Consider the following 25,655-nt stretch of genomic DNA (forward strand, 5'->3'; position numbering starts at 1 on the left):
CTTTCTTTCTTTCTTTCTTTCTTTCTTTCTTTCTTTCTTTCTTTCTTTCTTTCTTTCTTTCTTTCTTTCTTTCTTTCTTTCTTTCTTTCTTTCTTTCTTTCTTTCTTTCTTTCTCTCTTCCTTCTATTCTTCCTTTCTTTCTTCTATAGATTTCCTATACATCATGCTATTTTGGTGAACCATGTTGTGATTTCTCAGGTTTTGATATAATGTTGTGAAAAGAAGTAAGAATTTTGTGCTATTTTCACTATTCCCAAGGGAAAATGTGTTGTGAAACTTCCTGAAATCTGTCTGCTAAAATCTAACTTCTCTTTTATTATGAAGCTTCTTCTTGAAAACACACATTTGCCTGAAGAATCATGTAAAGCATATGAAATATCTTTACAGTGCCTAGCATATTAGTCTTTTAATAAACATTTTAATAAGTTAATATTCTTAAGTTTTTTATGTATCATATTCACTTCACTAAAAGTAAAGAATGAAACTATTTTCAACCCAGTATCTACAATGTTCACTTATGATTTGGCCATTCAATTGAAAAAAAAAAACATGTATCTCTCACCTTCTGTATATTGGGGCTTTGTAGAAAGCATTATTAAATACGTATATGCTTAAAAACAGTTTACAGACTAATTGATTGAATTTAAAAAGAAACACTTGTTTTGCAACAGGTTTTTTCAATTGACATAGTGAATATATTTAATGAATATAATTTCCATATTAATTTTTATTTATATCTCCTCTTATTACATCACTAAATTTTTCCTTCCTATTCCTAAAGAAAATAACATAAATTTTTTTAAACCCACTAATTTCATCAAAACAAACCAACAAATATATCCAAATAATCTGACATTATTTGTAGAGTCCAATACCAATAGTCCCCCACTTCTGGAAATAACAATGGAATGGACTCATATTTTTTCATTAGTACAAAAATTGGTCGTTATAATTTTAAAACATTCAGTTTCAATTTTTGTCATATATATTCTTTCCACTTAGATTGCTGTAGTTGGTGTGCATATTTTTTTCTTATTTCTGGTGACTTTGTCTTGCATTCTCATGTTTCTTTATAATTATCATACCAATTTTTATGCACATAGTACACTTATATTCCATTGTACTTATGAAGCTTAACTTCTTTAAACATTCCCCAATCAATAAGCATCTACTTCTTTTCCAGTCTTTTGATACTTTACCAAAACTGAAACAAACCATCAAACAAAAGAAATGGCACAAAATAAAATGCTACTGTAAATATTTTTACATGTATGGGGCCTTTCTTTGTATCATTAACATCCTTGGGAATGTACACCTAACTATAGAATTTATGGCAAAAATTGTATAGAAATTTTAGCAGAATAATTTCTACTTATTTTCCAGAATGGTTAGATCAATTCACATCTCCCACAACAGGGCACTAGTATGCCTATCAAAGATACTTTTTTCATCTAAAGTTGCATATAGTCTTCAGTTTACTTGGTCTTAAGTTTTCATTTTCCAAATGTGCTTGAAAAATGTCAGGTGAAATTGGTAGAATGTTATAATTTTTTTTAGCAGATCTACTGTTCAAAGTGGATTAAAAATGTAGAGGTGATTTTTTAGCTCTAAGCATTATCTTTGGTCATGGTACTTGCTGTTCCATTTTTTCCTTTAGAAATCATTACTCATTTATTTCTTTTTCTTTTTTTTCTATTTAGTTCAAACCACTATCTCTGTGTAAATACTTTTAAGGTACTGGACAGATATATGTGATTTTCCTTTAACAGATGAAGTAGAATCTGCTTTGTTTTGCAAGTTCAACTTTGTTAATAATTTTTAAGGGTATCCTTTTTCATATAAGAATGAAGTGGAAGGCCTCTTTGTTTCCTCATTTTTAATAGATATTCTGTATGAATTTAATCAATGACTTTGGCCATAGAATTCCAAACACAATTTTTGTATAGCCTAGCAATCTAACTAGTATGACTAGGAAAAGTATGGATTTACCATTGCCCTCCCCACCCAGCCTCAAATTTCTATGAGACTTTTTTAATGTGGCAACCCAACCTTACTTCTTTTTCTGTCCATTGACTAGATATAGAAATCATCTAAGTTACTAAAAACTCTAACAGTCTAAAGAATTATAAAATCAACATATACTTGGAACAGATATTTTATGTTTGTAAAAACTTCAGAGCAAAAGAAACTTACCTGATAGATAACTATTCATATATAGATAATATCTAAATTATAAATGGATTAAACTTCATCAAATTATCAGGGCTAAAAATCCTATTCATCAAAAGGTTGATTGTTATGTCAAAAGAATATCTTGTTCAATATTTTATTTTCATATTGCTATCTTGTTTATTAGATAGAAGCAAGGGTTGAATTTGTAGCCTGGAATTCATAGGGCATCTATTCCATTCCATGAATACTACCGAAAAAAAAATTGAAAATAGAGAAACTAAAGGATTTGGAAAAGATCACTCAAGGAATTAATAAATTACTGAGGTGAGATTTGATCCTAAGTCCTCTGAGTCCATGTTGAACTACTTGAGGAAAGAATGCTGTACCGGGGACCAGAAAGACCTGAGTTCCAATATGACCTCAGGCATTTACTAGCAATGTGGTCCTGGACAAGTAAGTTAAGCTTCCTTAGACATATACGTTTCTTAATTGCAAAATGGAGATAATAATAGTATTCACCTTCAAGTTTTATTGTGAAGATAAAGTGAGAAATAATATTTGTGTTTTCTAGTCTTTAAAATATTATATACATGCTGATATCATTTAATATTATTAGTTACCTTCCAATAGTATAGCAATCATTCAGTTTTCTGGGAAGGCCCAGACTTTTGCCCCCTGCCCTTTTCTTTTCTGAAGTCCCATAAAACTAATTTTGTATTTGAAAAAGTGTCATTCCAACCATACTAACATCATAGTACATTTCTCATTTTTCTGTTTTTCTAATCTCCCCCATTTCTCTGTACCAAATGATATCTTATGATGGCATTACCTTATCCTCTAATGCATATTCAGGATAGGACAGTAATTATACATTGTAACTTTCCCACTGGATTAATATTATAATTTAAAATTTTCACAATATGATTGAGGTCTGATCAATACCTGAAACTGAACAGGATTTTTGATTGAATGTGTATATTTGTGTGTCCTGTTTAATAGATGGTTAAGAATGGGCATGCCATAGTTCATGAGCACCACAGCAATATTAGTTTTTAGATTGTTTTGTCTTCTGCACTTAAATAATTGGGACCAGTTTCTTATTTTATTTAATTGGAACAATTTCTAGCTTAGCACTTTTTACTTTTGAAATAGATGATTCCAGGAAAGGAAAAGAAACAGTATGACATTGTTTCCTTTCTGAAACACCTTTTATATTATGAGTAATTAGTAATTTATTGGTGAAACAACTTGGAATTTGTCTTCCTTTAATTACCATGTAAATGATATCTCCTTGCAAAAAAAATTCATATGGCTTCAGAAAGTATGTTGCTTAATTTTTTGGAGAAAGAAGGAAAAATGAAACAGATGGCATTATATTAAGCAGAAAAGAATGAAGATAGTAACATAAAAGTATGATTGCCAACTTTGTCTCACAGAAGTATTTTGGGCTAACACAATTGGGAGTTGAATTAGTGACATTTAACAATTTCTTTTGTTAAACAGACTTACCATTATTTCTATGATTCAAGGTAAACAGAAATAAAAAGTATGAAAAATATTAGTGGGAAAATCCCAGTACTGCCATTCTATGTCTTTCCAAATACTATAATCCCAGGGCAACTGCTTTGGTTTTTTTTTCCCTAAATTTTAATTTCCTTGCCCCAATTAAAGAACTTTGATTCTAACTTTAAAGATATTAGTATTTATGGGGAAAAACGAAGGATTCATGATTTTGTTTGTTAGAATCACCTTAACCCAAACAATCTCTCTTTAATAAAAGAAATTACCAGAGATACAGAAAGGGTGAGTGCCATGCCCAGAGTTTAAGAATTTAAAAATTAGTGAGTGTGGCACTCTAGCCCAAGAAGTATCGAAAAAAGAATCCCCCTTACAATGCATATGAAGGATCATGAAACTAATAAGTTTTAGAAATGGGGATTGAATACATAGACTCCTTATTGTTAGCCCAGAATTCTACATTATAAACACACATATAAAAATCTTTTGTAAGGCAGTTGGCAATGAAAAATAAAATATGCACTTTATGATTTATATCAGTGATTCCCAAAGTGGATGCCACCACCCCCTGGTCGGTGTTGCAGTGATCCAGGGGGGCAGTGATGGCCACAGGTGCATTTTTCTTTCCTATTAATTGCTATTAAAATTAAAAAAAATAATTTCCAGGGGACTAAGTAATATTTTTTCTGGAAAGGGGGCTGTAGGCCAATAAGTTTGGGAACCACTGATCTATATGATAAATTACATCTGTCCCATCTATGCTTATTGATGTCTCTTAATAAAAAATAAAGTTTAAAAAATGTGAAAAAACATGCATTCAATATACCAAAGTGAACATTTATTAGGTTTTGAAGAGATTGAAAATTATGTCATAAGCAAGAAAAAAATCCACAAAAAACATTATTAAATTATTAACATTTATTGTAATAAAGTCAAAGGTGAAATAATTTGATTAATAATGTGAGCCTGGTATATGTAAATAATCTGTGATTTCCACAGTGTGAGTACTTCTTTTGTAAAGATATAATAGCCCACCCCATTTATATCCAGTGGAAAGATAACTGGATTTGGAGTCACAAGACATGGGTTCAAATTCTAGCTCTGCTACTTAATATCTATGTGATCTTAGGCTTAAATTAACCTGTCTGCCCTTCAGTTATTCACCTGTAAAATTAGTATTTAGTTCTAAACCTATGTTCTCAGGATGTTATAACTGTTTTACATAGTTTTTCAAGTTCTGACTTAAAAAAAAAATTATTGTATTCTGGTGGCCAGACTTCTGGTGATGAGTCTCTCAGAAGTTAGCCACATTCTACTGTTTAAATCACAATCATTCATACAGTTTATACCTAAAGTCTTTGTAGCTAGGTAGAACTTTCAGAGTTTACTATAATGTCATAGTCTTTAAGATCCCAACGTTCCCTATTAGTTTCAGTGAATCATCTGAGCAGTATGTTAGTGGAAAGAGGGGAATATACTCTCCAGATGATAATTAAATTAAAAGCTCTTCAAACCTATAAAAAAGATTCTTCTTTTCCTTCCACTTTTGTGCCTTTCTCCTTTCTGATCCAGAATCTAGACATTGTTCAGCAGTTAAAAAGTTTTAGGGTTCCATGTTCTTCAATTCTTTGGAATGACTAAGCAATTCCAATTTTATATAACTATGTATATTTGTTGTTGTTATTCAGTTTTTGTGACTCCTTTTGGTATTTTCTTTGCGAAGATACTAGAATGATTGCCCCTTTCCTTCTCTAGCTCATTTTACAGAAGAGCAAATTGAGACAAACAGGGTTAAGTGACTTTCCAGGATCATAGAGGTAGTATATATTTCTGAGGCCAATTTGAACTCAGGTTTGCTGACTTCAGGTTATAAAGCATTGAGTACATGAAGATACACATACACATGTATGTATATATCATGTAGTTCTAGGTAGACATGAAAACATTAATATACTGTTATTATTATTTTAAATATGAGTGTAGGGGAAGCTCAGTGGTGCAGTGGATAGAGAATTACCTGCCCATGGAGTCAGCAAGACCTGAGTTCAAGTTCAGCCTCAAACACTTTCTAGCTATGTGACCTGGACAAGTCACTTAATCCTGTTTCTCTTAGTTTTCTCATCTGTAAAATGAGCTGGAGAAGGAAATGGTTAAATCCTCCAGTAGCATTGCTAAGAAAATTCCAAATGGGGTCTCAAAGAGTCAGGCATGACAAAAACAACTGAACAACCACAAATAAATGGATTTAATAAAATAGAATTTAGAGTTAGAAGGGGTAGTAAAAGTCATCCAGCCCTTCTGTATCATTTTGCAGAAAAAGTAACTGAATCCTAGGGAGGTAAAGTAACTTGCCCAAGGTTAGTAATTGATGAAAGACTGGATTCAAACCTAGTTTTTATGATTTCATATTCAGATTTCTTTCCCCAACATCACAGGTTCCAAAGGAGAGCACTCAGTAAACAGAAAAGGGAAGGCTATTTTCAGAGTTGTGAAATTTTATCTCTACTTTTTATCCTCCAAATGATAAACTAGTGTACTTATTTATACATACATGGAAACAATCATGGTAGGTATATTAGAGGCCAATGATTAATATAGTATTTAAGAAAAAATATTAAGGCTAGAATATATCTCTACTATATTTATGGGAAGTGGATATATAATGCCTTAAAAATGTTTGTTTCTTCACATAAGTAAAACATACTTTAATTTAAAGGCATTAATGTAGTTTTATGAATTTTTCTACAATTATCTCCGTGACTTTTTATAAGAATGACTTATATAGGCATTTTACTTATTTAGCAAACATTTCAAATCCCACTGAAACTACTTTCTTCTCCTAACATCAAAAAGTAGTGTACCACTCTTCTAGTCATATAGACCTAAAACTTTAAACACAGTTTAATTTTCCCCTCCTTCACACTACAAATCCAGGCCACACTTATCATTTCTACTTTCTACTTCATATCTGTTTAATCCAACCCTTCATCTCTCATTTCCATTTTAACTACCCTAGTTCAGTCTGTAATTTTTTAAACCCATAAATTATTATAATATAATGTATTAGCTCTTGACTATACTACTTCTCTGTAGTCTACCTTCTCTCCAATAAATTCTTCACCTTGCTTCCTAAATGATCACTCTGCTCATGTCACTAAATAAATAAATGAATAAACATGTAGAGAGAAAAAAGGATACAAAGGTAGATGGATAGATGGGGAGAAAGATTTAGATAGATAGATAAATAGATGGATGCAAATAGCCCTGCCTCATTGAGGATTCCAAAGTACATACAAATATCTCATTTTATCTTCATCAACCTTAAGAAGTAGATACTATCATCTCCATTTTATAGATGAAGAATCTAAGGCAGACAGAAGTTAAGACTTGATCAGCATTATACAACTAGTAAGTGTCTTAGGTCAATTTTCAACTCTGGTATTCCAGACTCCAGGTCCCATGCCATATCACCACATTACCTAGATGCTTTCAAGCTCAGTGCGGGTCAACAGTACAGTAGGGCAGTGAAGAAATCTAATAGAAATAGGCTGTATTGAGAAACAAAGTGCTTCATACTAAGGAAAGATGAATAGTCTCATTGTACTAGGCCCTGGACATTCCCCATCTGATGTGTTTTTTTTTCCATATAATGTCCTTTTAGGAAAGTCATTAATGATCCAGAAACCATTCTGAGGGATATAGAGAATTCCCTTTCATAAGAAGTCTTTAGCAATGTCTTGATGGTACTTGGGTTTGGGAGAGGTTCTTGTTCAGGTAGTAGTTGGACAAGGTGGCTCCTTCCTATTCTGATATTCTGTGATATTATATTAATTTAAAATCAATAATATTCATTTATTAAGTATCTTCTACGTAATACGTGGTGTTCTAGACAGTGAAGAACAAACACAGAGAATGAATTGATCTTGACCTTACAATTATCTGTATCAAATACATATATAAGAATGAAGAAAGGTTCCACATAGAAGGTATTTCTTCAACATGATGGCAGAGAGAGATTTTATGAGACAATGGTGAAAAGGGAAGTGAACTCTGGGAATTGGCTATTGTCCATACAAAGACAAAAAGATGAAATATGGATTTTCATGTATAAGAAATAAAGAAAAGACCAGGATCAGAGTGATTATTTAGTAATTACTTTAAATCTCAGCATGGGTAGCAAGCCCTTTTATAGTCAAGGTAATCTGGCTCAAAGGCTAGCATTTTTGTTTATTTGTTTTATAGCACTGACATTAAGTCTTAAGAAAAATTCTCTGGAGCAGAAAGATTATGTTTTATGTACAAAATGGGGAATGTCAGCTTGAAAAAAGAGAAAATTTATTTTTCCAATTGTGTCTCTTGATGAGAACATTTTTCGTTAAGAGTCAATGTGTGAAATTGCATTGGTTTCATGGTTGCAATAGTTTCTATCACTGAAAATGAAAGGTCAGGCAATCAAGGACAACAGTGAAAAATATCACTTCTAAAAGCTCATTTCAAGTGCATTTCTTAACTTCTGAAAATTGTCCTTTAAGAAAGTGTTTTGTTATAATTCATGCAAGTGTGGGCAAGCAATATCTATCTGACTATAAAAATTGAACTTGGGGTATAAATGAGTGACAGTGTGATTCAAAATTTAAGATAAATAAAAACTGAAAGTTGAATATGGTCAGTATTATTTATTTATCATAAAGTTATTAATAGATAGAACCTTGTCCTTGGCTCTAAGAAAAAATTATTACCAAAATGGAAGTTATGAAAATACATTATAAAATTATAAACAAGATACTTGTTGCATATAATAGATATTTTTAAGAATTTATGAAAGTCAGCATGGTATAGTGGATCAAGAGTTGAATCAGAGGCAGGAACACCTGAGTATTCTTTAGCTACTCTGATCTATACTGCTTTTCTGGTCCTGGTCAACTTAACTATCCTATCAGTACTCAAAACAACACTCTAAGTAAGGTATTCAACGTGTTGGCTAGCATTGGTAGAGAGTTTCCTTATTCAGAAGATCTCTACACAAATAAAATTAAAAACCTACTCCCTAGGGTTCTTATAGCAACCAATGATTCATAAGATATATATTGGATGTAGACTCAGTGATCCTAGATGTAGTGAATTTAAGACATCCAAAGAGCCTTGAGTCTATTAAAGTCTGAGGCAAGAATGATGTTTGGCCATGCTTTTGGGGAAAGGGGCTTTCTCACTTTCACATTTATCTTTTAAATTTGTACGATGAAATGAAAAGAATAACTCAATTTGAGTCAGATCAAGATTGAAGTCCTATGGCTTCTGCAAGTCATGTAACTTTTAAAGGCCCTCACTTTACTATTTTTAGACAAATACATGCTCCTTAACTGAAGAATTAAAAAAAGCCTCAATGCTGCAAGATTTTCAACAAAATATTCAACAGGGAATGTTCCTATCCTATTTGAGGTATTTATGGGGCAGATAAAGGCAAGAGTCATAGAGGCTGAGAAGTTATAGATGAACTGATTTACTGATGGAGGAGTTAACAATGCTAGTGAGACCATGGATCCAAGTACATATCCAAGTCATTGCTTCACATGGCTAATGTAAGGCTAAAATGAAATGATGTGTGCAACCCATTTTTACCTGTCAAGTCCTACAGAAAAGTGAGCTTTTCCTTCACATCTATTCCATCCATTTTGAATAAAAAGATATACAGCCCTGAACACTGAAAGAAATTTCTGGACTTGCTTTGTGAGAGTCTATACTCATTTCCAAAAGTTCTGAGGAGCCTAAGATATTTAATTCTAAGAATGATTTTTTTAATTAAACCTGCTTTGAGATTCAAGGAGAGTAAAAGTTCTAAAAACAAAGCCCAAAATATCAATATATGCATTTTGTAGAAAATGATTTTTCATTGATTATTTTATTTAATTCACTTATTTTACTACATAATAGTGCTATTATGCTATAGAATGGAAAGAGCTCAGGACTTGGAATCAGATGCCAAAGGTGTCAGCTCTGATTCTTTGTAACACTGTGACCACAGACAACTCAAAATGTATTGTGAAATTTGAGCAGTAATTGTTCCATTTGCTTTTGTTCAACAGAATACTCTGTCTCAGATAAAACATGCACACATTATCATAAATTCACCAAGGAGATATATAAATTCATAAAAATATATTCAGAGAACCTATAACAAATACAGATCTCAAGGTTCCATTGGTGATTCAATCAACAAATAATTATGGACTGCCTTCTGTTATCTAGTGCTAGGTGTTAGAGATAATATATTAAAATTGATTTGATTTTTATCTATGATGATTCCATGTAAATATCTAAAGGAAATGACAATTTCATGTGCAAAGTGTAAAAATTATGGGAATCAACATCAAGTGGATAGAAAGCTATCCTTGGAATTAGAAAGAGACCAATTCAAAACCCATCTTTGAAATGTTTATTAGCCACAGGTCTTGGGATAAGTCATTTCATTACTTAGTGACTATGGCAACCTTCATTGGTAGAGGGGCTTCATCACAGGTAGTTTCTTTTACCAGTGATATTTGTAAAACCCTCTAAAAAATTGAAATAATACTATTCTGTGCCACTTTCCAGGTAAACACATCTTTACTTATGTAACTGATGATAATCTCTTGAAATAATATTGTTTAAAATTGTTTTAAAATTATTTAAAACATTTTAATGAGAGATATATGTAAAATAAGGTTACTTGTTCAATATTGCTCTAGAATATTGAAATTAACTCTTTTAAACCTTGCTGTGACTCACATTTCAGGAGACAGAGTTTTTTTGGCAATGATTTCATAAGGTCTTCTAATATATAAACATGAAAACTGTACTTCCAGAAAAAAATGTCAATTATTGTTACTTCCCTATATTGTTTGGCATTTTGTTTTAGTAGCCTCATTAGCTGCAAGTTTATTTTGTTTTATTCTTACATTGTGTTCCTAAATTATATTGCTTGCATGTTATCTGAAGAGATATTATTTTAAAAATATATCACATATAGGATCATGGAATGGATTGTTAGAGATAATCTAACTCCACCATTTCATTTTATGTAAAGAACACTGAGACCCAGTGAAGTTATGTGACCTCCCCATGGTCACACATGGAGTAAAAGTGGTTTTGAACTAAGGTCTTATGACTAAAATTTCTGTATACTTTCTACTTTATTATATTACCTCTATTACATAGAATATGACTTTCTGATAGACATCACTCAAAGAGGAGGTGAAATATGAAAAGCTAGCATCACTATTTAATTGATTATTAAATAGAAATAAATCATTAATAGAATTAAAATCAGAGAAGCTATTGCATCTTTAGTGTGTAATACATCACTAATAAGAGAGGTAACCTGGCTAAGTGGAATAATTCTTGGATATGGAGTCAGGGAAATTTGAATTTAAGTCCTGCCTCTGACATTCACTAGCTGTGTGACTCTGGACAAATCTCTTAGTCTCTCTGAGCTTTACTTTCCTCTTCTGTAAAATGGACAATTTTATTATTTGCTTCATTGAATTATTGAGAATTACAAATAAGATAACCTAAGTAGAAAGAATGACAACCATTTATTATTATATATGTCAGTTATGTTATGATCACCATTATCATAAAATCATTCTGTCCATCGTATTCTTTGTCCAAATCAATAATCATTTAATCAGAATCTACTTTGTGTCAGACACTGCGCTAAGTTCTGAGTATACAAAAGAGGGTAAAAGACAGTATTTTAAAGTATTTTAAATCACCATCTAATTTTTTCAAAATGTACTCATCCATTTCATGGTAGGAACCATTCTTCATCACTGGTTTGCCCAGGGAGAGGCAGTATTTCAGATGTAGGATTATATCTTTAAAATGTTCTAAAATAATTTATAGCTATAATATAAATATATTTATCTCTTGTTATCATTTTTTATTTTTGTTGCCATGTTAGCAGGACATGCTTGGCATAGTAGGAAATCTTTATTTTCATTGAGTAAAGGAGATTGGTAGAGAAAATGCCATAGTAAGCATTTCTTCTTAACTTCTATATCCTCTTAAAGTATGAAACTTTTAAAATTTCAATTAGTCTGTCATGTTATTTTCTTCAGTAGTGTTATCCTGACTACAAATTTACTGAGGTCCAAGACCAAATAATGGACTTTTTTCTACCCTATCCATGTTATATAACAAAAAGCTAGACACAAGTTAAATACTCAGAAAACACTTGATTTCTTGATTTCAAGGTATCTGGGTCTCACTCACCACAAAAGATTTAAATATATCACTGACGAGGGACCAAAATTTGAAAAATAAATGGCAATCATTCAAGCATTTCTGCTTAACATCAAACTCTATGTTCCTTTCAAATGTTTTGAATATTTTTCTTCTTTCTTTTGCTACTTGTCATAAATATTGTCACTTTAACAAGCTATCCTCTCTTTCCCAATCTGTGATTTCCTCCTGCTTAAGCCTGCATTTAAAGATGAGACAGATGAATTAAAAATAAGATCATCTTCAATGTGAGATGGAAGGGAAAAAAAGAACCAGGTTAAAGGAAACAAGAGTTGCTAATTCTTTGATAAGCAAAATAGATTGAGGCTAACTCCTAAATAGGAGAGAAAACCATGTTCCAATTAAGTGTGTAATAAATGTTTATTGAAATTAAAATAAAATTATATTCATTCAAAATATAGAAAATATTTCACTTAGATAAAGTTGCCATTTTTAAAGGCTGTTTTCCAGAGTATCTTTCTATAGCTCAAATTGAATAGAAGCCCTAAAGAATAAGGCATTGTTATAAGGTATTTCTTTACTGTTCTTCAAATAGAGACATTCTGTCATGGAATATTTTAAGTCATTCACTGCTAACTCTTTTCACTCTCCTTCCTTTCTGATGAATGGATCATCTATATTGTATTATCTCAGCCTGCTTTGAACAACATTATTGAACATAAGTTGGTAATGAATTATTTTCTTCTTAAAAAAGTCAATTGTTAAAGCAGTTCATTATCTTAAAAGTTAATTATTTGAAACATATTTGTAGACAAGTTTTTGGGAAAAAAAACATAAGGAGGTTTTCTCACAATATAAAACAATGTTTTCCCTTTATCTCCTTCCTTTGTAGTACAAACAAGTGGAACAATACATGTCATTCCACAAGTTACCAGCTGATATGCGCCAGAAGATTCATGACTACTATGAACACAGGTATCAGGGCAAAATCTTCGATGAGGAAAACATCCTCAGTGAGCTTAATGATCCTCTGAGAGAGGTAAGTTCATTCTCATTCACTGTTTGCTACTTTTTTTTTCTTTTCTTTCTGTGGGAGAATTTAATGTCTAGATTATGACTCACAAACAAGCAGTTCGTAAGAGAACAATTAACCATTTTTCTTCTGTAGTATGCCGAATGTTCAGAATATCCTTTCTTCTTCTTGGTTTTTTTTTTCTTTTTAAGTAGTGGAATTAGGTAAATGTCCACTTCATCTTGATTTCATGTCAGATGGGGCAGCTTGCCCTTGCTGGGCATCCTTGCTTTCAAACTTCTGCAGGTTATTGATTGTATTTGAGAGTAATTGAGATGCCAGTTAATTAGAGTTATGACAAATATTGCCTAGTATGAAAGATCAATGTTGTTGTGATGGATGATATATTCAGGTATGAATTTATTTTATTAAAAATTTCTAAGTGGAAATACAATGTATAATATATATGCACTTCAGTTTTAGGCATAAAGTTTCAAATATATTTATTTCCTTTTTAAGCAGGAAGCAAACCTTCAAATTAAAAAAAAGGTTTAAATAGTAAGAAATATTCCATTTCACATTAATGTATTTATATCAGTTTAATACAGATATTCCATTGAGTAGTTGACAAGGATCTCATTTCCCCCCACCCCTACCCATGTTTTTATAGGAGATACAAACAAATCCTAATTTTTCTATTTCACCACTATCTTTGGTGGAGTGAACACAGAGAACTGACCTTGAAGTTGGTCATTTCTGGGTTCATCTCACTTCTGACACATATTGGCTATAATTATGACTCTGGGCAAATTGCTTAACCTTTCAGGGTCCTAGGCAACTGTTGAAGACTAAACTGAAGACAAGTTGCCAAATAGAATTATTTAAGGGATTCCTTTTATTGGAGAGTTCTATATATCGATGAATTAGAGTTATAATCTATCCTTTTCTTTGAATAATATATAATAACTCTTCAGTAATGTAGGGTCTTAAAAAGTCACCTGGGTTCCTGAAAGGTTGAGAGACTGGTCCATGGTCACATTGCTAATGTGTGTCAGATGCAGAGTATGTACCAAATAAATCCTGACTTTAAATTGGGTTTTCTAAACTCCCTATAGCACAATACCTCTTTTCCTTCAAATATTTCAAAATGAAATAAATAAATCAATCATTAGATTTAGAATTATGGACTTAAATCTTCCCTTTTGCCTCTTCACTATATTCTTCAATTTCTTCTACCCATCAAGGAAAAAATATTCATTCTAGATGATTTAGTTAAGATTTTTAACTTCCACAAGTACTTTATAATCTATATAACTTTGAAAGCTATTGATTGAAAAGTAGTGTAAAAGCCATTTATGGTTATCCAGTAAAAGAAGAATGTCTCAAAGAGAAATATAGAAGGTTGTTTACATACCTGAATATTTGAAAATGTGATATTCTTCTTTTGAGCAAACTTTTCTAGTAAATTTTCTGAGCTCCACTCTTTTCAGTTTACAACTTATAATTTCTACTTTTTTGAAATGTTGTTTGTAGCAGAAGGAGAAATGGAGTTAGAAGGATGAGTAACAAAAGCATTTCATTCATGATAGCAATTGTACAGAAATGTCCAACTGATAGAATCATAGATTCATTGTTATAAAGCAGTTAAGAGGTGTAGAGATTAAAATTAATATATAAAAGCTAAATATTATATTTAATAAATTTTTATTAATAATAAACTATCAAAAGAGACCTAGCTATTTAGCCTGCTCGCCTGAGGAAAAAGAGGAAGAGGGAGGAGCTACAGAACTTATAAAACAATAATGTGACCACTCAAATGTGGAGGCAAAGGAGAAATTAAAGGGAATTTTGGGAAATACTAAGGGACTACTGGGGGATGCAGTCCAAGGTTCAAAATCTCCATTTATACAGAGCCTTCCAAGTACAGCTCCCTCATTTTATCAATGAGGAATTTGAAGTCAATAAAGACATCATGATTAACTGAAAGAAAAGAGATAAAGAAGATTGTAGGGGATATCATAAGCTGAAGTCAATTAAATAGTTATTAGTTAAGGGTCAGCTATGTTGAGATACCAGGCTCATTGTGTTCCTTGAACTAGACACGTCATTCTCTAATTGTAGACATTTTCACTAGATATTTGACATGCTTTGAATGTTCTCCTTCCTCATTTCCTGGCTTCCCCAGCTTTCTTCAAGTCCCAGGTAAAATGCCTCCTTTTATAGGAAGCCTTTCCTGATGTTCCTTAATGTAAATACTTTATTGATTATTTCCAACATATCTTGTATATGGCATATTTGCACATATAGTTACTTACGTGTTGCCTCATCTATTAGATTGAGACCTCCATAAGAGCAAAACTTGCCTTTTATCTTTATTTGTATTCCTAGTACTTGGCATAGTGTCTGACATACAGTAGGTTTATTCAATGACTGACTGATATGGAAAATACCATTCTTCATACCGAGAGAGCTACGAAAAAGGATAAAGCATAATCTAGACCTTCAGGGAGCTTACATTCCAACAGAGTAAATAAATAATATGCAACTGAAGAAAAATAATTAATTGTTTCTGGGCAAAAAGAAGTGTCATATAGATGACAAACATTAAACACTATGGAAGTTTTGTGAAGAGAAATATCATTTTTGATTATAGAAGACATCACAGAAGAGGTGAAAATTGATCAGGATTTTGAAGTATTTGTAGCATGTGGAGCATCTGTAGTTAAGGTCAGTAGCTTAAGCAATGCTGAAGTACAAACTAAACAGAGTGTTAAGAAAACAGTTAAGAAGAGCAATATGGCAGGACGCAAGAGTTCACATAAAAACTAGTGGAAGATAAATCTAGAAAGATAGGTTGGAAAGGAATCACAAAAGACTTTGCATGCCAAGATAGAAAGACTAGATATAATTGTTTAGGTAATTGAAATTCATTAAAGGTTAGAGGGCAAAGGAGTGGTAGGAGAAATAAAGTGTTATTTCCAGAATATGAATTTGTTTGTAGTGTTAGAGGTGGATAAAATGTAGAAGGAGATAAAAAGAAGGAGATTACATAGGAAATTTTTGAAGTAGTCAAAGGTAGAAATGATAAGGTCCTGAATTTTAGTGACAATAGGAAGGAAAAGAAAGCAACAGATATAAAAAAAATTCCTAAGGGACAACTGATGGCTGTCATTGACTAAAACTGGAAAGAAAGGGGAAGAATTGATGTTATTCAACAAGAATTTATTCAGTGTAAGAAATTAGAGGGTCAAAAATGAATAAGTCCCTTTCCTTCAAAGAGCTTACATTCTATCAATGACTTTGATTCTGAATGATTGAAAGGATAATACATAGTGATACTCTAATATAATAATGTAACCTCTCAAATTTTCCTAAAGAAACCGTTGATCGTAATAGGGCTTAAGTTTATTTGGAGGACACTACTAATGAAAACTGCAGTACTTGCCATTAATTATATGAAAGTTAAAATATAAGATGTACATTCCATATACATTTTATAGCCTTAATGTTTATCTTTATAGATTTATTTAGATTGGCTTGACATTTCAAGTGTCAAAGGATACAGTGAATAGAGTGCCAGGTCTGGATTTATGAAGACACATCTTCTTAAGTTCAAATCTGGCCTCAGACACTTACTACCTGAGCAGTATCACCTGAGTGAATCTCTTAATCCTGTTTGTCTCCGTTTACTTATCTATAAAATGTACTAGAGAAGAAAATGACAAACTACCCCAATATCTCTGCCAAGAAAATCCCAAATGGGGTCATGAAGAGTCAGACACCACTGAACTAATTGGACAAGAACAACACCATGATTTCCTGAAACCAAATAAAAGAATTTTAGTCTTTTTTTAATGCAAGTTGTTTTATATTTTTAAAAATTACCCTAAAATAATAGATTTTTATTAAAAAAATACTCATGTCCTTTGAGATACTAATTGTCCCTGTGAGCCTGTGATTGCTGCACATATCCTACAAACAGAAGTTCCATGACTGAAAGAAGAGTCAATTAACATTTCTAAATTAAACTCCAATAGCAAAGGATATGCTTATTGTTTTAGAAACATTTTTCCTCTATGCACACACTCTGTGTGTGTGTGTTTGTGTGTTTGTATACTGGAGAGGTAGGAATAGAGTTCTGATTTTACTGGCATCTGTAAAAACAGAGGCTTAGTATATGGTACTTCCAATTCAAAAGTGAAATAGATTATAGCTGATTCATTAGTACAAAGAACTCAGCAATGAAGGGAATCCCTAATAATTGCCTAGGTGGCAACTATTCTTTAATTTAGACTTTGTGAGTTGCTTGGAACACAGAAAAGTTAAAAAATTTGCCCATGGTGTTATAATGAGTATGTGTCAGATGACCAATATGTGAAAAATGGAAATTCTCTCTAATAATGCAGACCTTCCCTGCAAATTATAGTTAAAAGGATTGCCTAGGCAATCTGAGAGGTTAAGTCACTTGAGCAGGATAACATAGTATGAGTCACAGGTGTAACTTGAATCCATATATTTCTGAATCTGAGACTAACTCACTTTCCTTTATCCCAGGCTAATTCTCTATAGAGAAAACACACCCATAAGAAATTTAGTCCACATTCTGTTTTGAATATTGTCCACCACAAAGTTTTCCCATAATGCTTGCAAATAATTTCCTTAACCTTAACCTCCCCCCCCCAAAATCTGATAATATAAAATTGAAGTGAGATAATAAGAAATATTTATATGTTTTGAAAGTTTTTCCAATTGGCTAACCTCATATGTAAATAACTCCATTATGATGGTGAGTATTTTTAACTATATATGTCAGAATAATTTGCATTCCTGTGTGAAAAATTAAGTGATTTGCTTTTGTATTATGCTAGAGATAAGTAGCCAGAATTTCTTTACAAAAAATTTCTACATTTGTATTTATGAGGGTTACCCTATTTTCCTTGCCAAATCACAGTATAGAAACATAGCTTTTGAGAATTTCATTGATAATAATAAAGAATAGATACATAAAAAGGCTTTTATTTCTAAACCTGGCTTCTGTTTTCTGAATTTGTTTTTCCTTGCTTGTACCCATAAGTTATCACAAATGCCACTACAAAATTGAGGTTGCTCTGGCTGAACACATACTGTATAGTTTGATTAGTCTCTCTTTTTATGCTCTATCTGTAATTGAGGTTGACTACCCAAAATAACCAGGTTCTTGGTTAAGATTTGAATATATACAATAAACCTATCTCATTTCCAGGTCTCCAAATCTTTGACTTTGTCACACCTTTTAGAAGCAAGAAGTATTCAGAAAGTTTCAAGAATATAGTTGTTGCTATCCTTATAATATGTAGTAAGGAATGCTCAGTACTTTGGTGATCTCTTGCCTGATATCGTGGACAGCTTTCAATCTAATGCATGAAAGATCAAGAAATACAGGGAAAAATAAACAAAGCCTTACAGGGATATAGCACTCATGCAATTTCAGAACTAAAAAGGCCTTTAGAAATCATAATTTCTAAGAAGTTTTGGCATCTTAACCTTACAGATAGAAAAATATGCAGGAAACACACACTATTTTTAGTTTTAATTATTCAATCAATAAACATTTATTAAATACCCAAGGAGTTCATGGATAAATTTTTGGGGTGAAGTCTATGAATGCGAATGGGTAAAATATCATTTGGTATTTCTTTCCATTAGGAATTGTTAAAAAAGATATTTTGTGAAGGATTTTTAGACTTCACCAGACCCTTTGCCCAAAGGGGTTCATCACACACACAGACACAGACAGACAGACAGACAGACAGACAGACAGACAGACACACACACACACACACACACTCAAACTGCAAGAATCCACTGTCCTAAGTCCTTTCTTCTTTTTTTCCATCTTCAGAACACACTGATATAGCTAGTCTTCTGCTTTTTTTCCTGAGTCAGTGTCTTCACAAAATATAGTAGACAGAGCTGGAAAGTACCTTAGATAGCATTGAATCCAATTACCTTATTTTAAAGTTGAGGAAACTGAGGCCCCAAAAGAATTAATGGCTCCCTCTAGGTCACAGAGCTGGTAAATATTTAAGACAGGATTTGAAACCAGATTCTTCAAGCTCCTAAGTACAGCTCCCACTACATGACATTATATTTCCTCTAAATTCGGTCTCATTGTACCAGATATATAGCATAGTTACAAAGAAATACACTGAAGAAAAAAATGATGACAAGGTACAATCTTTATTGTTGTGGGGGAACTTAAGGTGAACCCCAGGCTTGGGACAGGTACACTTTGCAAGAATTCAAGACTCCAAAACTTAGCTTAGAAATAAAAAAAGACAATTATTAATTTGGTAATCCTGTTGAATTTGTCTGGGAGAACAGTGCAGGTGGAGCTCTGCCTCCTAGAGGAGATGTGTTCTGGGCTTTATATACCTTTTAGATAACAGGGGCTATGTGACTAGAGAAAGGATGGCAGAGTGAGGTTAGGCAGGAGTGGAGTATGTTGGGAATCTAACTGGGGCTAGAGTAATGTCTTGTGTCCTGAAGACACAAGGGGTGACCTGGATACAGCCCAATGGTATCCAAGCATAATCAGGAGATGTATATATGTGTCCATCTCATAATCTAGGGAAGAATTCAAGGGGAATATTTCTCTCAGGGGTCTTTCCTTATCATGGACCTCTGATACCCAGGGTCACCTTTCCGTCAGCACTATAAGAATACGAGGAAGGAAAGGAATTTTCCAACTTTCTTTTTTACTTGAAATACTTCTGGAATTTGGGGTGTTCAAGGGAAACCCATGGTCTCATAGCATTATTAATGAACACTGATTAACATTAATGTTCAAAGTATTCATTTAGTGGTCTTCCCCCATCAGCTTCTACTCATAGGATTGCAAAATAATTTCCATGTTTATGTAGGAGATTTAAAAAAAAACAAAACATGCTATCTTTTGACTTGTACCCAGTCCTTATTTAGCAATACACCTCATTTATCAAAGCTTCAATGATTCTTTCTAAAACTCTTCCCACTCCACCAGAATCAGATATTTATTTTTATGTTTATTTTTATTCTTTGTTCATTCGAGGAAGAGGGAAGGAGACTAGTTGGAAGAAATGGAGGAATCATCCAGGACAGATAGCTCTTCTGGATTTAAAGTAAAGGGGGAAAAAACCCAGATGGATTGTAGTTCTGTTCCTTTGATTACTCAGAGAAGGGACTCAGAGAAACAAATCCAAAATTCACCTTCCTCCCTACAGAGCAGAGATAGTTCTTATCGCTACATCTGCCAATAAATGTTAACAAAAAGAAAATGAGTGAAGGGAAAAAAAGAAACTCTTAAAAGTATCAAGAGAAAAGGCATTTATTAAAGCCTACCTCAAAATCAGATAACTCAACAGAAACTCCTAAAATTAGAAAGCTGGATGAACAAAACCTCAATCCAAATACAAAGCTAAGAAAGTGATCAAATGCCAGATGAAAAATAACAACAAAAAAAGATGCTTCTGTACTTTAGTAGAGAATAAAAGAAATTCTAAAATAATTGAAAAAGAAAAGAAAATACACAAATGAAGAAACTATAGAAGTGTGTATTAGGAATAAAAGCTATCAATGAAGAAGGTAAAAACTCAAATAGCAAATTAGAAATTATTACATCAGTATGCAGAAATCTCTAGAGAAATGAGAGATGAACACATTTGGAACACAAAAAGTACTGAAGTGGAAGAAAATGTGCCACAAAGTAAATAAAAATTCAATTTAAAAACCAGCTGAATTATATGTTAGATAAAATGAGTATCCTTGAATAAAAGATGTGCAGAGACAACTTAAAGAGCATAACAATGCAATAAAGAATAATTTTTAAAACTGACTAGTATGGTGCACGTTATCTGTACCATGCACAGAAGCTACACTCCCAATTCTTATGACACTTCGTGGATAACTAGGTATCAAAATTTTGTCTCATAGTTTCCTTAATTGAATTTTACCATCTCCACCAAAAAGGAAACTTAATAGAGTTCCTCAAGAGGGGGTTTGGGATGTGGTTGGGACTTTCAGAGATCATAACCTCTTGTGCATTGGAGGAAGTAAACCTTTAATTCTCACATCAATCAAACACTGACCCACACATCCATACAAAGAGTCATAGAAACACACCCCTGGGTGGCACATTAAATTAATTACCTTTTGATAAAGTATCTCAAGATTCCAAAAAGAAGTTCCAGATAGTAACCTTGTAGCCCCTAAAGATACCATACTTTCTTTGTATCTAACTTTTTACTGATAAGGGACATTCTTTTAGAGAAATAAAATACATTATATCATTGCCCCTACTTCCCACTGTGGACTCTGAGCAAATATATATGCTTTAAAATTTTCAAAAGAAACAGATAGATAAGAATGAGTCCATAAAAATTCATACAACTGACATTTGAGAAACATTAGAGTTTTTAAAAATAATATCTTAACTAATTTCATCTTTTATTTCTGAATCTATCTCTCACCTCTCTTGAACCCAGTAAACTATCCCTTGTAATAAACATTTTTTTTTTATTTTTTGTAATGTATTTCTTATAACAATGAGGAAATGTCATGTATTTTCATGACCATCTATAGACAATAGATAATACTTAATGTTGACTAGGAGAATATCTTCAAAATATTTTTAGATAAAGTTGCAAAGATTGGGAAAAGCTGGTAAAGTGTCTGTCAGCCAGAGACTTCCAAAATGCCAGTGCAGTATGAAGTTCCATTCTTTCCAATCTACTAACTTATACAGACCCTGATTCCAACAAGATGACAAACTTGAGCAGTTGAGAAAGAGGTTAATGCCCTTCCTGAGCCAATCGTTAAAGTTCAGAGCTGTTCTATTTTTAAACCACACTCTGTGAGAAGCTGCAGGCTTAAAATAGGTACAGATCATGTGTCCTTGCAGAATATAGAACATCGGGATATTTCATTTCCACAGAACACAGGTCAGAATGCAAGCAAAAGTCTGTCTTCCCTGACCTTTTATTTGTCTACTTATGTTGTCATTCCAAGATTCTATTATTTGTATACATATTGACTTAGAATATATTGTGATGTCAGATAGTTTTCTGGACTATTTGCTCATGTGAATTTATTTAGAAAAGAAATGAATTATTAAAAATCAATTCCAGTTTAATAGCTGAAATGTCAATGACAATGAAACAAAATCACTTAGAATCATCTGTTTAGCTGAACTGAATATTAGTGATCATCTAGTCCATCTCCATCATGTTAACAGATGAGGAAACAAAATTCCAAAGAGACTTCAAGGTCAAGTAACTCATAGAATTGAAGTATCCTAACTCCAAAGCTGGTGATCTTTCTACCTTTCTTAATAAATCACATCTTCCTACATGCAATGATTTCCATAGGCAATTTGCAAATTGTAAAATACAAAGCAACAAACGTTAATTGGGTAGAGAAAATGAGAAGGCTCTGTTATAAGCACTATGGAAAATAGAAAGTTGAACCATTACATTGTCTCTTGTTAGATTTTATAATGTAATAGAAGATATGGGATATAAGCAAAAATAACTCTAACAATGTCAATAATACGCATTTAAACACTCCTTTAAGGTGTGCAAAATAGTAAATTTTCACTTCTGAGTCTCAAAACAACCTCATAAAGCAAGTGTGAGAAAACTAATTATCAGAGAGATTGTCAAGATGGAATGTTGTACACCCTGTAATAGTTGTATGTGCCAAGGAGGAACAGAGAACTTCCATCTTGGAAGGAACATGAAAAAATAAGGAGAAGGAAAGACCATAAAAGAAGTCTCCATAAAGGGTATGGCATTTGCTTCCAATTTTGTAATATGGTTAGTCCTTGGGCATAAGAAGTTCAGGAAGAATTTTTTCCAGGGTGAAGAAAGCAGTTAAAGGAGAAATATATACAGATGTGGGCAGGATTTTTTCAATTTATGGGGTATAGACCCTCTTTATATGAATCAGTTTTCAGTCATATAATGGATAATTTTCATTTGAATCAGGAAATTTAGTACTTCTGAATAATTTTTACTTCACTTCTGTCTTCTAGCATATTTTACATTATAGTTATTATATAATGAATTAATTTTATTGCATACACACATATGCATATAAAATGTTTGTATGTGTGGGTGTGTACACATCTATATGCAAATATATGTGTGTATATTTATTCACATGTATATATGCATATATACATATATATGGAAATACTCAAAAGTAGCTGTGGTTTCATCAATTTAGGCATTCTGCCCAATGAAAAAGGCCATGGCCCACCAATACATAGTCATCCTTTGTAACTTTTGTTATGTACTTTATTTAATTTAAAAGTACATTAGAAGGGTTCCTGGTTAAGATGGCGGCAGAGTAAGAAGCAGCTCTTAACCTCTCCTGACCAAAACACACAAAACTCCTAAAGGGGACATAAAAACAAGTCCAGACGAACGGAGGAACCCCACAACAGGGCACAGAGTGGAAGGTACGTGGAATCGAGGCAATTCCATGCTATAAAGGGGTGAAACAGCTTTCACTAAATCGCGGGCTGAGCAACCACCCCACCCCCACCCCCTCCACACACAACACCTATAGCGCCGAAGCAAGCTAAAAAGAAATAGAGCAAGTTTGGGGCACCCATCGAGTCATTGGCAGCTCCAGGGCCTGTTCCTGAGAGTAGCAAGATTTAGGACCCCAAAAAGCTAACGAACTCACTCAAAATCTGAGTGCGGGAGCAGGCTGCAGAGAGCGGATGCAGGGTGCAGATTACAGGCTCAGAGCACAGGAACGGGTGGAGGCGTGGGTGGAGGCAGACACAGCCAGGAGCTAAAGCTCTGAAACCCTGAGTGGGGAACCAGTGCAGATGGGTATACGACTGTGGAAGCAGCTCCCTGAGACTTGTAAAGAAACCTCCAGCAGAGGATCAAGCTAGGGGGTCCACCAGGGGGCTTGACCTTGGAAAAAACCAGAACTCAGACCTCAGGAGCCAAAAGACCGTGGACAGACCCTGAGCTCTAGGATAAACCTGAGAAGCTGCTGGGCTAACAATGGCTACCCAGTCTCAGGAAGTTCAGAAGAGAAAGATTAACAACAAGAAAATGAAGTCTTTAACACTCCACAACTTTTACACAGAGAAAATCCAGACAACCGAGCAAACAGAGGAGGAGAACAAACAAGCATCCGGACCCTCCTCAAATAAGGAAAACTCCTCACAAGCTATGGAAGAGTTCAAAACTGAGATTTTGAGGAAAATGGAAGAGATATGGCAAGAAAATAACTGTTTAAAAGGTAGAATCATGCAAATGGAAAGTGAGGCTCAGAAACCAAATGAACTGATAAGCAAATTGAAAACCAGAAATGACCAGATTGAAAAGGAAGACCAGAAGATTATGGCCAAAAAACCAGAAGATTATAGCCGAAAACCAGAAGATTACAGCCGAAAACCAGAAGATTACAGCCGAAAACCAAAAGATCATAGCCGAAAACCTAAAGATTATAGCTGAAAACCAATCCCTAAAGGCTAGAGTTGAGCAATTAGAAGCTAATGTTCTCTCAAGACAACAAGAACAAATAAAACAAAGTCAAAAGACTGAAAAAATAGAAGGAAACATGAAATATCTCAATGAGAGAGTGACAGATCAAGAAAACCAGTCTAGAAGAGACAATTTGAGAATAATTGGTCTTCCAGAAAAACCAGAAATTAATAGAAACCTGGACTCCATACTAACAGAAATAATTCAGCAAAATTGCCCTGAAGTCCTCACAACAAGAAGGCAATATAGACATTGAAAGGATTCATAGAACACCTGCGACATTCGATCAAGAAAAGAAAACACCCAGAAATATAATTGCCAAATTCAAGAGTTTCCAAGCAAAAGAAAAAATCTTACAAGAAGCCAGAAAGAAACAATTCAAATATCAAGGAGCACCAATCAGGATCACACAGGATCTGGCAGCCTCCACACTAAAAGATCGCAAGGCTTGGAATACAATATTCAGAAAGGCAAGAGAGCTGGGCCTGCAACCACGGACCAACTACCCATCAAAATTGACTATATATTTCTAGGGGAAAGTATGGGCATTCTACAAAATTGAAGAATTCCAGGTATTTGCACAGAAAAGACCATGGCTAAATGGAAAGTTTGATATCCAACCACAAAAATCGAGAGAAATATGAAAAGGTAAATAAGATACAGAGGGGAAAGAAAGAAAACTTATAATTTTTAAATTTGGCTTTTTAAGGGCCTCAGTGAGATCTAATTATCTGTATTCCTATGTAGAGAAATGTTATGTATAATTCTCTGTAGTGAACTCTATTCACTATTATAGTATTCATTATTATAGTAATCAGAAGAATAATTCACAGGGTGAGGGTGGAACACAAAATAATCTAAGATGACATGGATGATGGGAAAGAGGGGGTGAATAGCAGGGGACACCAAGAGAAACTTGAGTGAATAAGAAAAATAGGATATTCTATTACACACAAAGAGGGCATGGGAAGGAGAGGGGACAAATACTATTATAAGAAGGAGAGGAAGAGAGCATTAAGAGGTAATAATCAGACTTTACTCTCAGTGTAATCAACCTGGAGAGGGAAGAGTAGCTATACTATCCATTGGGACATAAAACTCTTATCTAACCCTTCTGAGAAAGTCAGAAGGGATAAATCAAGGGAAACAGGGGAGTGGGGAGGTCAAAAAAAGGGAGGGGAGAAGAAGGGGGAGGGAATTCATAAGGC

The 25,655-nt window shown here is 33.2% G+C and overlaps 1 protein-coding gene across 1 annotated transcript in view; it reads left to right on the forward strand.

Annotated features, from left to right (window-relative positions):
* HCN1 (hyperpolarization activated cyclic nucleotide gated potassium channel 1) overlaps positions 1 to 25,655 on the forward strand; it is a 641,980-nt gene that overhangs the window by 516,892 nt on the left and 99,433 nt on the right. Inside the window, exon 5 of the mRNA XM_044657751.1 lies at positions 12,803 to 12,949. Coding sequence (XP_044513686.1) covers positions 12,803 to 12,949 — 147 coding nt within the window. The remainder of the gene's footprint in view (positions 1 to 12,802; positions 12,950 to 25,655) is intronic.

This window comes from Gracilinanus agilis, chromosome 1 (genome assembly GCF_016433145.1).
Source record: "Gracilinanus agilis isolate LMUSP501 chromosome 1, AgileGrace, whole genome shotgun sequence".
In the NCBI taxonomy this organism is placed as follows: domain Eukaryota; kingdom Metazoa; phylum Chordata; class Mammalia; order Didelphimorphia; family Didelphidae; genus Gracilinanus; species Gracilinanus agilis.